Source organism: Typha angustifolia, chromosome 3 (genome assembly GCF_048772165.1).
Source record: "Typha angustifolia cultivar Huaian chromosome 3, ASM4877216v1, whole genome shotgun sequence".
Taxonomy (NCBI): domain Eukaryota; kingdom Viridiplantae; phylum Streptophyta; class Magnoliopsida; order Poales; family Typhaceae; genus Typha; species Typha angustifolia.
Window position 1 is genome coordinate 4,043,062 of NC_133241.1, and position 13,283 is coordinate 4,056,344.

Consider the following 13,283-nt stretch of genomic DNA (forward strand, 5'->3'; position numbering starts at 1 on the left):
AAGGGGTAATTTCATCTAATCCGAATCGGATTAGATTTAATCCTCTTCTAATCTATAAATTAACCCTAATCCTCTCTCCTCAACCCCCCCAGCTCTTTCGGTGACGATGTGACTGTGACCCGAAGCCGCCAGCCGGCCTGATTTGCCGACGAGGTCGAATTCCACGAATTAGGTATTTCTAATCTGTCTTTTTAAATTTAAATTAAACTAGAGGGATGAGAGAGGGCTCACCAGAGAGGAGTGTGGTGGTCCCAATTTCCTCCAACGATTCAATCCCACAGTGACGACTCCGACTCCGACGATGAGAAAAGAAAGAAAACGATGGAGGAAAAGAAGGCTGGGGGGGTTGAGGAGAGAGAGAGGATTAGGGTTAAATTTATAGATTAGAAGAGGATCAAATCTAATCCTATTTGGATTAGATGAAATCCCTTCTTTTCCACGTCTTGTCGCGTGCCGGAGAGGAAAAGGGGAGGGGCTGCACGTGCAGAGCACATGCACGCTCCTCTCTCAACCCCCAAAATTTTTTTTTTTCTGGTTCTGACAGATATCCTTTTCTCTTTCTTCCTGTACCTTTTTTTCTTCTTGCTCTGTATTTGGTTACCTATTCTTATTGTTTTCATGTTCTTCTGCTTGATCTGAGCAACATAGATCAGATCTGGCTAGTTCTAAATTTGCTTAGTGTTCTATTTGACCCCTTCCTGTTGGATGAATCTTTCTATTACTGCTTTTCTGTATTTACTGCAAGAAAACCCTGCTCGTCCCTCTTTGTAAACATGAGATAGTTGTCGTTAAAGCCAATTGTGAAACCTAAATCATAAATATCCTCACAAAAATATAGAAATCTGAAAATTATCTATATTTTGCTGTCTTTTCACTTCTCTTTCTTCTCCCAACATTAAGGTGATCGAGTCAAGTTATCTCCATGGATCTGATTGATTCCCTGTGAGAACAAGTCTTTCATGCTGCAACTTTTGATAATGTTCGATGAAATCAATTGGAAAGGTTGCAAACTTGATACACATATATGTACAAACCCTAAGTTGTCCTACATCTTGGTGTTAAGAGTTATTTTGTCTTGCATCAAATTGTCATTAAAGATAAATTGTCGTAGACTATAATAACATTTACACCTAATTAGGATAACTCCAATGTGTCTATATTTTAAGATGTTATTTCCATATGCTATTTGATTACTTGAAATGCACATATGTGATAACAGGATAACAAATAAATAAAAATTATATTTGTGTAGTGTATACACACTTGTGAAATTTTCCATGTGCTGCCTTACATATTATTCTATCTTAAACGAACAATTGTAATTTCAAGTTTATTACAAGTGTACTCTTCACATACCCAAGATGTATGAAGCAATGAATTACTTTTTGGGTGTCATTTTGCTTGTTTGGCAAGTGTTGTGCCAATGACCTGCTGACAAGATTTTGGCTGAGGTGTGATATACTTTCATGGCTCAAATCCTAGAGCCCCATGCATTGTTTTCTCCAGGATCTAGGGTTCCCTACAGGATGCATGTAAGGATTCTAGTCCTTGTAGGTAATCAACGGTGCCCGGGGTCCTGCATAGGGCTGTAGAGTCTAATATAGCCTACAGCAGGCCCTAGAAACCTAGTGAAATTTGTTTGGGATCTAGAGCCCTTGCATGCAAGCTGGCGCTGTCCATTATGGACATGTATCCTTTGTATGAATTAGTTCTAATGGTTCAAGATTAAGCGTCAAAATATCATTTTATAACCATTATGATATGTAATTCTTTCTTCATTTTTTAGATTGTTGGTTTGACTAGTTCCCAACTTTGCATATGGAGACGTGATGGGAAAAAGGGTATATTTCAATCACGTCAAGGTATCTTCACTCGTTGTTTATGCATGAGGTGAGCATCGTGATTGCTCTTTTTGGAATTGCTGCTTTTCTTCAGTTTACTGTAACAAAGTATTTTTCTTTCTTTGCAAGTAATTGTGTAATGTGGTAAGGAAAATACTGTTCAAGGGTTTTAGGATGGAAATAGCATATTATAGAACATGCCAGTTTTAGACACTTCAGCAATTTGAAATTTTGGAGAGAAGTAGGGCTTCAATTTAAAAGAACACTTCTGAGCAATTGTAATTATGTTGGGATTTGTTGGATATTTCAATATGGTTTTATCGTCTCAAGGTTCTAAATTGAGGTAATTGACCCCTCTGGTGAATTCGGATCTTGACACTGGTTACGCCGAGCATTTACTTTATTGCATATATATTATTCCCATTAGATTATTATGATCCTGTTTGTATTCTTTTTTCTGTATATCATCATTTGCATGACTTTGCAATAAAATGATTCAGAAGGATATTCCTTATATGGGCCTTATCGCCATTTTGTTTGTTCAATGCTATTTAATTTTCTACTCATCCATTAAACTCTTCTTCTCTTATTTGATTAAATATTCTAAGTCTTGGATTGACTGTGTACAAAGTAAATATGCTACAATGCCATTGTTGATTGGCATTTGCAGCTAAATGTTAATTATGCATTATTTTACTTCCAGTGAAGTAAATATATAAAGTATAAATACTATAACTATTTCTGACAGAAAATCTTCTTTATTTAGGTTCAATTAGGTTGCAGCGTCAGATGTACTAGGTCTTACAATGTTGTTAACTCTTTAGGATGCTTAGATACATGGATTTGGATATGATATACGGATACAACAGGATATGGATATGTCAATACAACAAATCTTGAAATACGAGGATACATCAGGTATCTATTATATTTATAATATATAATATAGATACAAGTCTCTACAAATAAAATATATACCTATGGATGATTATGTTTTATTATATTTTTGTAGCATGTAGATGGTAACCATTTAACCACATCTCTAACTTATTCATCAAAAAGTTAAGTGGCTTGAAATCCTAATTTCACTCTCCTTCAAATTCATGGTTCATCCCAATAGAATAACTTTAATTTGACTTCCATTTGAACTAAAAGTATCGAAAGCTCCTAGAACTTTTTTACAGTGTCGGTAATTGATTGGCATTGTTTATCTGTCTAACTGTGCTGTCCTTGCTGATTGGAATGACAATCTATGGTTCTAATATGTTCTGCATGTTTATGTATGTTTGCTATATAAGTTTTGTCCTAATAATATTATTTTCTCATCCATGTGTTCCATTTACTAATATTTTAATCACTCTTATTGTTACCTTTTCTTTTCTGTTTTTTGTTCAGTTACGTTGATCCGGAGGTTGTGATCGGTTGTGAGGACGGAAGAACCCATGTATTTGATATGTATAGCCGGAGTTGCTCAAGAATTATTAGGTATGTACTATAAAAATAGGTATTTGGCAGGCCATTATGATGGTCTCAAATTGGATTTCACTAGTTATTGATCACTAAGTTATCTTTAGCATGTTCTTTCCTTCTAGTTTACTGTGGGAAAACACTCATATCATAATATGTTAAATAATACTACATGTTTGTAGAAAAGATATAGACAAGAGATGATGTTATGAACTAGATTCGGACCGATTTGGACGTAAGAAAATTGTGAAAATTTATATGGACGTAGCCTCGAAAGTTAAGGTTCTAATGGATCTAGTTTCACGAGAATCCGATATCTGGATGAAAAGATAATAATAAAATGGGGCAGAATAGTAATTAACCGACGTTGCGGTGGTTGTCAGAAGGTGGCAGACGGCCAAGTGTGGTGGTGGACGACCGTAAGGTAGGGTGGCTGCTGGTGGAAGAAGATGGCTAGGGTTTAGAAAATCGGAATGCTTCTACGACTATGATCTACTCCTAGAAAGATAAAGGCGATCTAATGATTATGGTAAAAAATAAGGACAAAAATATTAACTTGGCTAAACTTAGATTCCTTCGATGATTATTATTAACACATGTCCACTCCTATTTATAGGAGTAAAAATTTCTAGCGGATCGGTTCCACATGCGGATTATTCGATTTATTTAAAATTCAAATTAATAAGATAAAGCTAACTAACTAATTTGACTCAACTTGACTTAACCCATATGGTTAGATTGTAATAATCTACCACACTTTTGACACCTTACTCTTAAAGTGACTAGTACGCAAGCTAGATTTTCTGATTTACGTCATGCTCATTGGCCTACGAGTTTGCATGTAGATACAACTTAGTCCGATAGCGCGGGCCCATCGGTTCGTTCCACCAATTATCCTCAAGCTCTAAGTCATGCTCATGGCCTCCCAACTAGTTAGCGCAAGTTGATCGAATCGGATCGCAAAAATTTAGCACGCCTCGAGATACGTGTAGTTTATCTCTCCCACTCAATACCTAAAAACCTAACCCTAGGGCTGAAATTAGATTTCGGCCTAAGGGCGTCGTTGTGGGCTGCATGGGCATGGGCAATAGCTGGGCAAGGTTGTGGGCCACCGACAGTTAACCTCTAGGTGGTCCTTGCGGCGGCGGAGCGGCTGTAAGAACCAGAAAAAAAAGAAAAAAAAATTTTAGGGGTTGAGAGAGCAAGGTACACCTGCTTAACCCTAAATTTATTCCCTCTGCTTAACCACCTCAGCCCCTTCTCTCTCTTCTGCCTCCCTTCTTTCGCTTTCTTCCTCCTTTATCGATGGAGTCACGTCGTGGAATCGGCCTGCCGGAGCCATCGGAGACCACCACGTGACTCCTTGGTAAGCCTTCTCCCACCCCCTCAAAGTTAATTAAAGATTAATAGGGTATAACGAAAATACCTAAATTTGTGGGATGTCGGTTTCGCCGGCAACTCACACCGGCCGGCGGCTTCAGGTTGTTGCTGTTCGTGCTCAAGGGCTCCAAGCCGTTGGCCTTGCGCCACGGTTGCCTTCTGCAACCGAGTCTGGTCTTCTCCCTTTTAATTTTTGGATTCGGGTCGAGTTGGATCCGAATCCAAGGAACCCGACCCGGTTCCATTGGTTAATTGGATTGGGCCTTGGGCCCAATCCATTTAGGTGTTAGTTGGGTGGGCTGCGGGCCAACTGCAGCCCAACCCAACTGATTTGGGCTTATTTTGGCTCAAAATTAATAATTTTTGAGTTAAATTGTAGAAAAAAATTTTAATATTTTTTTAATTAAAAATGTTATTGTTATTTATTATTAAAGGTGGTGATTTTTAGCACGTGAGCTAGAGATTTAAGATTTCGGTTGTCTTAAACTCAGGTGAGTGGGTTCACTCACATTTATTTTATTATATTTTGTACCTTTGTCAAACCATGTAAATTTTCTGTGTGCAAATTATTTATTCATCCTTACGTGGAAAAATTTAATAGTTACAATTTATTTGTGCAAATCTATTTATTTTATCAGTATGTGTGAAAATTTAATTGTTATATTTTCTGTGTGCATTTAATCATTATACTCAGTGCATCACCATACTTCGTGCAAATATTGGAATTTGTGAAAAGAAAGATGAGACTAGTATTGGTACGACTTAGAGAACAGTCTCGGTATAAATCGCTTGCGAGTTTCCGTGGTGACTCAAGTCTATCTGGAAGTCCAGGGAAAAGTCCTAAATTAGATCACTGCGGTGACTTTCTTAGATGACTCTAGCGGGATTAGAGAACAGTCCTAGGATGAATGAGAAAATTTCCTAGATGACTCTAACTTCTCTCAATGGTTAGAAGAAAATACAGAGTGTGTTGATCACAGGGTGATACCATCTGATGACCCTAATCGGATCAGCTATGAAGAAAAGTCTCGAGCGTCATCTCGAGGTAACTTCTAGTTGATGTGGATTCATAAGGTTTAGACTCATTGAGATATATGACAGTATAAATATCAAAAAGATGTTAATTTGTTGAAAATGTGCAAGGTTACAAGTTGTGACATCTCTCTATTGTTATCATTATTATTATTTAGAGAGCATACCTATTGCATATTGTGATGGATATTGTTGCTTTTAGTTTAATTTAGTCAGCATTAATATGATTTAAAATTTATTTGGTTTTCGAGTGGATTCCACTCACTGAGTTATAGTTGTTGGCTCATCGATTCTATTTTTTTATATTTTATCTATCTCAGGTAATAGTCAGCGGGGCGACTGAGCGAGATGTACCAGGACTCCACCTCCACTTAGGATTAACCTATTTACCTTTTCGCTCTTTTAGATTTTATGTTTTAGATTAGAAGTTTTATTTATTTAGTTTAGAGGCTCGGGTGGCTATAGCAGTGGCCGCGACACCTCACTGGCGGGCCCCCTGGACCTCGGTCACTACGATTGGTGGCCGTAGTCCCATTGCCGTGGAGCCCCGGTGGCGGCGAGGCCTGCGGAAGCCACCTTGACGTGGCTTTGCTTGAGCAATATCGCCACGAGCGTGGTCGTCAGGTTCAACCATGCATGGTCGCCGGCAGTTACGGTGGCTACCACAGTTTTGCAGTTGGCCAGTGGGAGTCGATCATGGCCGCCGGTGGTTGTTGGAAAGTCGGACCTGCGGCCACCTGCTACGGTTTTGCTGCAGCGAGTAGGCTCGTCAACAACGCTCTTCTAGCCTTTTGTTGTGGCTACTATCGGCCTAGCTTAGGTGCCGAGGTCTTGTGGAAGGTACTAGATGTGGCCGCGGGGGCCGAAAGTGGCTGGATAGTAGCCAGTGGAAATCTAGGTTTTTCGGCCCTAGCTTCCATCGTGGCTGAGGAAGATAGCGTCGGGGTCGTCGCTGGGGGCTTCTCTGACATTGCATTGGTGTTTGAGAGGGCTTGCAGTGCCAGAGGGGTCTCTACCGTAGCCAGAGGACGGGTCGAGGCCGCGGTTTTGGCCGGCTCGTCCCCTCCCTCATGGCTTGGGTTTTCTTTCCATGGGTGGCTAGATTTCGTCGTGGCCGACGGTGTTGGCAATGCGGGTTGGCCATGGTGGGCTAGGAGAACTGCTGTCAAGGCTTGGATCGAGTTCATAATGGTGGTTTAGATCTCCTTTGCTATCCTTTCAGATCTCTCATTCGATTCGGTCGAAAATTCTCTAAAAAATGATTTTGCTCATGCCGGTAGCTCATCGTTGACTGTTGCTAGTGGTGAAGGGGGTGCTAAAGAAACTCCCATAGAAAAGGAGATGAGTTCCTAGTCCTTTATGGTTGCTCCTTTCTCGTTCGTCTTAGATCGCATGATAATCATCGTCCGAGGAACGTCGGCTTTGATACCAATGTTACGAACCATATTTGGACCGATCTGGACATAAAGAAATTGTGAAAATTTATATAGAGGTAGCTTAGAAGTTAAGGTTATAATAGATCTAGTTTTACGAGAATCCGACATCTAGATGAAAAGATAATAATAAAATAGTGGAGCAAGGTTAAATAGAGCAGAATGATAATTAACGAACGTTGCGGTAGTCGACAGAGGGTGGCGGACGGCCAAGGGTAATGGTGGACGGTCGTAAGGTAGGGTGGTTGGTGGAGGAAGATGGTTAGGGTTTGGAAGATCGGAATGCTTCTACGGCTATGATCTACTCTTAGAAAGATAAAGGCGATTTAAGGGCAATGGTAAAAGATAAGGACAAAAATATTAGTTTGGCTAAACTCAGATTCTTTCAATGATCATTATCAACACATGCCCACTTTTATTTATAGGAGTAAAAATATCTAGTGGATCAGATCCACATGTGGATTATTCGATTCATTTAAAATTTAAAATAATAAGATAAAGCTAACTAACTAACTCGACTTGACTCGGCTTGCTTTCTTCTCTCCACCAATAAATGCCAGAACCTCTATCGCCGCCACCGCCACCTCCACTTTTCCCTCTCTTTGCTGATTGAAGCCTTCCTGTCGATGGTGGTCGGGGACCATTGCTTTGTTTGTTAGGGTTTGTTGTTCTTGTGTTTGTAAAGCATTGCTTGTTGTGGGTTCTCTCTTTGTGAGAGGTTGTTCTTGCACTATTTGATGTTCTGGCTTAGCCAGCTTCATCTCTAGATTGTTTTTTATTGTAGTTCTTGTTGCTAGTGTCGTAGGTTTGCATTTCAAGTCATCACCTCTGCATGCGTTACTTTTTCAAGCTTCTTGATGCTTCTCTTTGTGGTGCTGCTGATAAAGTGCGAGGCTTGTTTCCAGGACTATTGTCCTATCCCTTCTGTTTCTTTGCAAGATAGCTTGTATCATGCTTAACTTGATACTGTACTTCTTCGTGGTTTAGTCTGTTTGTCAGCCAAGTGAAGGACTTGTAAAAAGGTTGTCACCCTATTTTCCTTTTTTTTTTAGTATCAAGTTGTATTTGCTAAATAGAATGAATCATCAGTCTATATGGACTTTCTTTCAAAAAAAAAAATTATTTCGCTCATTTAGTGTATATAGTTCTATGTAATAAGTAAACTAATACCTTAATATGTAAATTAAGGATGCAATGCATTGTAATTGAACATATTTATGTTACTCTACTCATTCTATATCATCCTAATTCATGATATATAGTTTTTAATACATCTTATTGCTTATGTATTATGCAATTATTCCATTTATGTATCAGCCCTTACTCATGATCACAATAATCCTTAAATTTAACTCGTAATTCGTTAATTAATATTATGTATTATGCAGTTATTTGTATTGATTTAAAATTTTTGTTTCCTATGCCTATGCACATCCTCTTGCTTACCATTGTTCCTCTCGGATTCATATCATCTTCCTCCTCATATTCATCAACTGTGTGGTACTCTATTCGCCTATCTATGTTAGCTTGCTTCTACTTTGCAGCTTTTTTGGCTGCCTAAACATTATCTAGATTAGCTTTCATTGCCCTTTGAATCACTTGTGTCACCTTCTTACACTTAGACACTTTTGGAAAGCCACCGGTTATATGCTTTTTCAAACGACTTATCCCTCCACCCCTTTGAATCATCTTACAATAGTCACACTACCAATTAAATCTATTCTCTCCAACCATCTTTCCCTGTCTCCACCCAATATCAGGTTCTTGAGTAGATTTTGGGTCAACCATCTAGAGACAAATAAAATAAAAATAAATTTAAAAAAAATTTAAATAAAAAAATTGAGTAGACAATATTTTTTTGCTAATTTCTCTATTTCTAATTATGCACAAATTTTAGGTAAATTTATAAATTTGAATTCAAATCAATTCATATGAAGTAAATTTAGCATGTTCTTAAATCAATTGTCATCCAATTTCAATAAACTTGACATAATAATTTCGCATTTTTAAATTTGGGGAAAATTTTTTGGGAGACTTTTTAGGGAAATCTATTTATACAGGAATTTAGGTAAAATTATAAATTTTAAGTTCAAATCAACTCATATGAAGTAACTCTTAACATGTTTTTATATCAATTGTCATTCAATTTCAATTAATTTGACATATTAATTTCGGATTTTTAAAATTTGGGGAAAATTTTTAGGGAAATCTAATTATGCAGAAATTTTAGGTAAGATTATAAATTTTAAGTTCAAATCAACTCATACGAAGTAAATTTGACATGTTCTTATACCAATTATCATACGAATTTGACATATTAATTTCGGATTATTAAAATTTGGGGAAAATTTTTAGAGAAATCTAATTATACAGAAATTTAAAATTTTTTTATAAATTTTAGGTAAAATTACAAATTTTGAGTTCAAATCAACTAATATGAAGTAAATCTAACATGTTATTATATCAATTGTCATCCAATTTCATTTGACATATTAATTTCAAATTTTTAAAATTTAGAGAAAATTTTGTGGAAATTTTAGGTAAAATTATAAATTTTGAGTTCAAATCAACTCATATAAAGTAAATCTAATATGTTTTTATACCAATTGTCATCTAATTTTAATTAATTTGACATATTAATTTTGGATTTTCAAAATTTGGGGAAATTTTTTGGAGAAATCTAATTATGCAGAAATGTTAGGTAAAATTATAAAATTTGACAAATCAACTCATATGAAGTAAATCTAACATGTTCATATTCCAATTTTGACCAAATTTTAATTAATTTGACATAATAATTTTGAAATTTTTGAAATTTGGGGAACTATTTGAGGGAAATCTTATTTTACTTTTGATTTTGATATTTGAAAGAGTATTTTTATAGATCCAGCTCCAAAATGTTAGATTTATATGAAAAAACTCTTAGAAATAATAGATCTAACAAAATTGAGCTAGATTTAGTATTTGTACACCCAAATTAGTTTTTAAAATGTAAATTAAAAAGTAAAAATTCAAGAAATTAAAAGAAAAAATTATCTCATAACCACACAAGCTATGAAAAAATTCTTGGAGAAAATTACCACAGGAGCTCAACATCACGCTCATCATTGTCAAATTAGATCACCAGAGTGGAAGTTATTAAGAAAAAAAAAATGAAATATAAAGAATAAAGAGTGCTACAGTTGGAATTGAGAGAGAGAAGAGTTAATTGCATTAAACAGTTTATGAAGTTTTAGAAATATTTAAAAGAGTTCATGAATGAAAATAAAAAAAAAGACAAAAAAGAAATAAGATTAAATGACAAAATATGATGATTCATGATTTGATTGGAAATTAGAGAATGACAAATGAAAATTACTTATGAGTTGTCATTCCAATTTTCAAAAATGATGAATGAATTGTCATTCCATGTTTGTTAAATAATGATAATGAAAATTAGAGAATAATAAATGATAAAATGAGTTGTTATTTCATGTTTGTTAAATGATGACGATGAAAATTAGAAAATAACAAATGATAAATGATAAAAGTTAATTAATGATGATTAATGGAAATAAGAAAAAATTAAAAAAATTAGGTTCCACATGTCATATCATGTTTGTTAAGAAAATGAGTAAAGTTGATTTAATAATGATTAATGGAAATAGGAAAAATTAACAAAAAAGTTCTCCAAATCGACATATGACTAACACGCGGCCGTGCCAAGTGCTGTGTCTCTACCAGCATAGCAAATGTCGGTTGGCACCGGGCATGCCGGCACGCCCATCCATAATAGAAAGTATTGCTTATATTATATATATATTATTATAATTATTTTGAGTTTTATCGAGCCTAGTTGATTGCTAGGCGTAGATACATTCTCAATAAAGTCATTTATCCCATTTATCTAACAACACACATGCAATAGAGTATTCATATAAGATCGCTAAGGTAAAGGACGACACCTCTTTATTCTTATCCATTCCCTTCTAAATATCTAGGAAAGATATTTGTTAGGGTAACTTAGTAGTTAAGTTTTCTTTTTTATATAAGGGTTTGAATCTACTACTTGTATTTTATTTAAAATTTAAGTTAATAAAAAGAAGTGAGACTTTATCAAGAAAGTTTTTCTTTAAGAGCTAGTGAAAGTTCTCTATTTCTTACTTTTATACTAACTTTAGTTCGAAACTTATTTCATTTTACGAAGAAGTTGGAGTACCACGCAGACTTGCCAAAACGCTTAAAAGCATTAAGTCCGTGACGAACCACTCGCATTGAACCCTATGAATAGAATCTACTGACAAGTCGAGCTTATGTATACATTAGAGCAAGACGAGATAATCCCAGTTGAGCGCTTGCTCTCTTCCGCCATAGGGGCCCTGTTGATCCACATGAACAAGGCGAGATCTCTATTGATTGGCCAACTCATATGCCAAACTCCTTTCTTTGATTGATATAGTCTGACCTTCTCGACTATTGGTTCGCTTGCACAGATCTACAACTTAATTGGTTCGCTTTGCGATTCATTTGTATATCTTCATGGTATTTTTACTCAACTCATTGAGACTGATCTCGGATAGAATAAGAAGATCAAGATAAGTGCAATGTACAACACTATCAGTATAGGTGACACCTTATTTTTCTTTCCAGGCTGCAGTCCGGACCAGTGACATGCTTGACAATTACAGATGACCAGTTGATAGTCGGTGGTTCTTCATTTGGAACAATAGCTGTTGCAGATCTCACCTCTGGTGAACGATTGGCTTTTCTGAAATCATCGTTTGCACCAACAGGTAATCTTGTAAGCCATATTACATTATTGATTTAGTTGATGAATTAATTTGCTTCTTAAGTTCAGATATTTATGCTAAATTACTTACTAAATTGGATTACTATGTGGGAAAAGACATGTTATATGGAAATGGCTCTTTTGATGCCAAATGTTCCCAATTAAAGGAATGCCATGAAAAATTCAGTTATTGCTCATTCTTGCCAATGAACTATTTTGATGTACGGCTATACTTATGGTACTAGTTAAACGACCGAGTGTACACTCATGTTTGGTTGATTATTAGTTAAGCAGTCCAGCGTAACATTTAAGTAGCAACAAGCCATCAACTGACATCTCAATTGATGTGTAAAATTAGAGCCTTAGCCAGTGGATTCACATGGGAGAGCATAATTGACAAAGATCCTTTGGTGCATTTATTATACAAGGAGGAAAACAAATAGGAGAATGAGCTTAAAGATGATTAAATCAAAATACATGTGTCAATTAATAATACCAATATCCATATTTTGATGATCATTGACCAACTTTAGTAAATATCAAAGCTCAATAATTAATAATAATGGCCAGCATACGTATAATATTAATTATAAGCATAAGTAACAAAAATACCGTCACGACCCGAAATCGGAATCATGACTGGCTATGTACTTCAATATGCTTGAGATATACGAAACTTTACTAATACTTTCTAAGTACACAATGACAAGAATTAATAAAAAAAAGAATTTGATTTATATAATTTAAACCAATCGTAATGAAAATAACCAATGTCATCACTAATGTGTCCCTAAACAATTTGAATTAACAAATAGTCTAAAACATAAAGACCCAAGGAACAGAAAGATAAAAGAGTAGGTCCCAAGTGGAAGTAGGGTCTCGGTGTACCTTGCTCAATCGCCACGCTGACTATTACCTAAAATAGTAGAATAGAAAAAATTCATGAGCTAACAACTATGGCTCAGTAAATAGAATCCATTCAAAAGCGTGAGAATAAAATAGTGAAGTCAAAAAAGTGGTCTAACTTGAGTTGGGGACATCAATAATTGATGTCCCCGGGTCGGATTCGGATCAGATTCATAATGGATCTGACCCGGTTTAATTAAAACCGGCTGATCCTAGGGAATATTCCCTTTTTATACCATCTATTCGAATAGTATTAGTGTTAATCTAATGTTCTGCAAATATTTGGTAAAATGTAAGGAGCGATTTGCAAATATTAAAAATGTAGGGTGTGAACCAGAGATATGTGAAAAGGCAGGGTATTAAATGCAAATTTAAGTTAGGCTGGAAAGTTGCTTAGGTGCTTTGTGAAGTATAGATTTAATTTTTAGGCCAAGTTGTTGGCTTGTTCGGCATCTC

The 13,283-nt window shown here is 35.8% G+C and overlaps 1 protein-coding gene across 2 annotated transcripts in view; it reads left to right on the plus strand.

The window, feature by feature from the left end:
• LOC140758333 (F-box/WD-40 repeat-containing protein At3g52030-like) overlaps positions 1-13,283 on the plus strand; it is a 39,156-nt gene that overhangs the window by 13,903 nt on the left and 11,970 nt on the right. For both annotated transcript variants that reach the window (XM_073094447.1, XM_073094446.1), the window contains exons 5-7: positions 1,787-1,890; positions 3,237-3,326; positions 11,783-11,925. In XM_073094447.1, the coding sequence (XP_072950548.1) occupies positions 1,787-1,890; positions 3,237-3,326; positions 11,783-11,925 (337 nt within the window). The remainder of the gene's footprint in view (positions 1-1,786; positions 1,891-3,236; positions 3,327-11,782; positions 11,926-13,283) is intronic.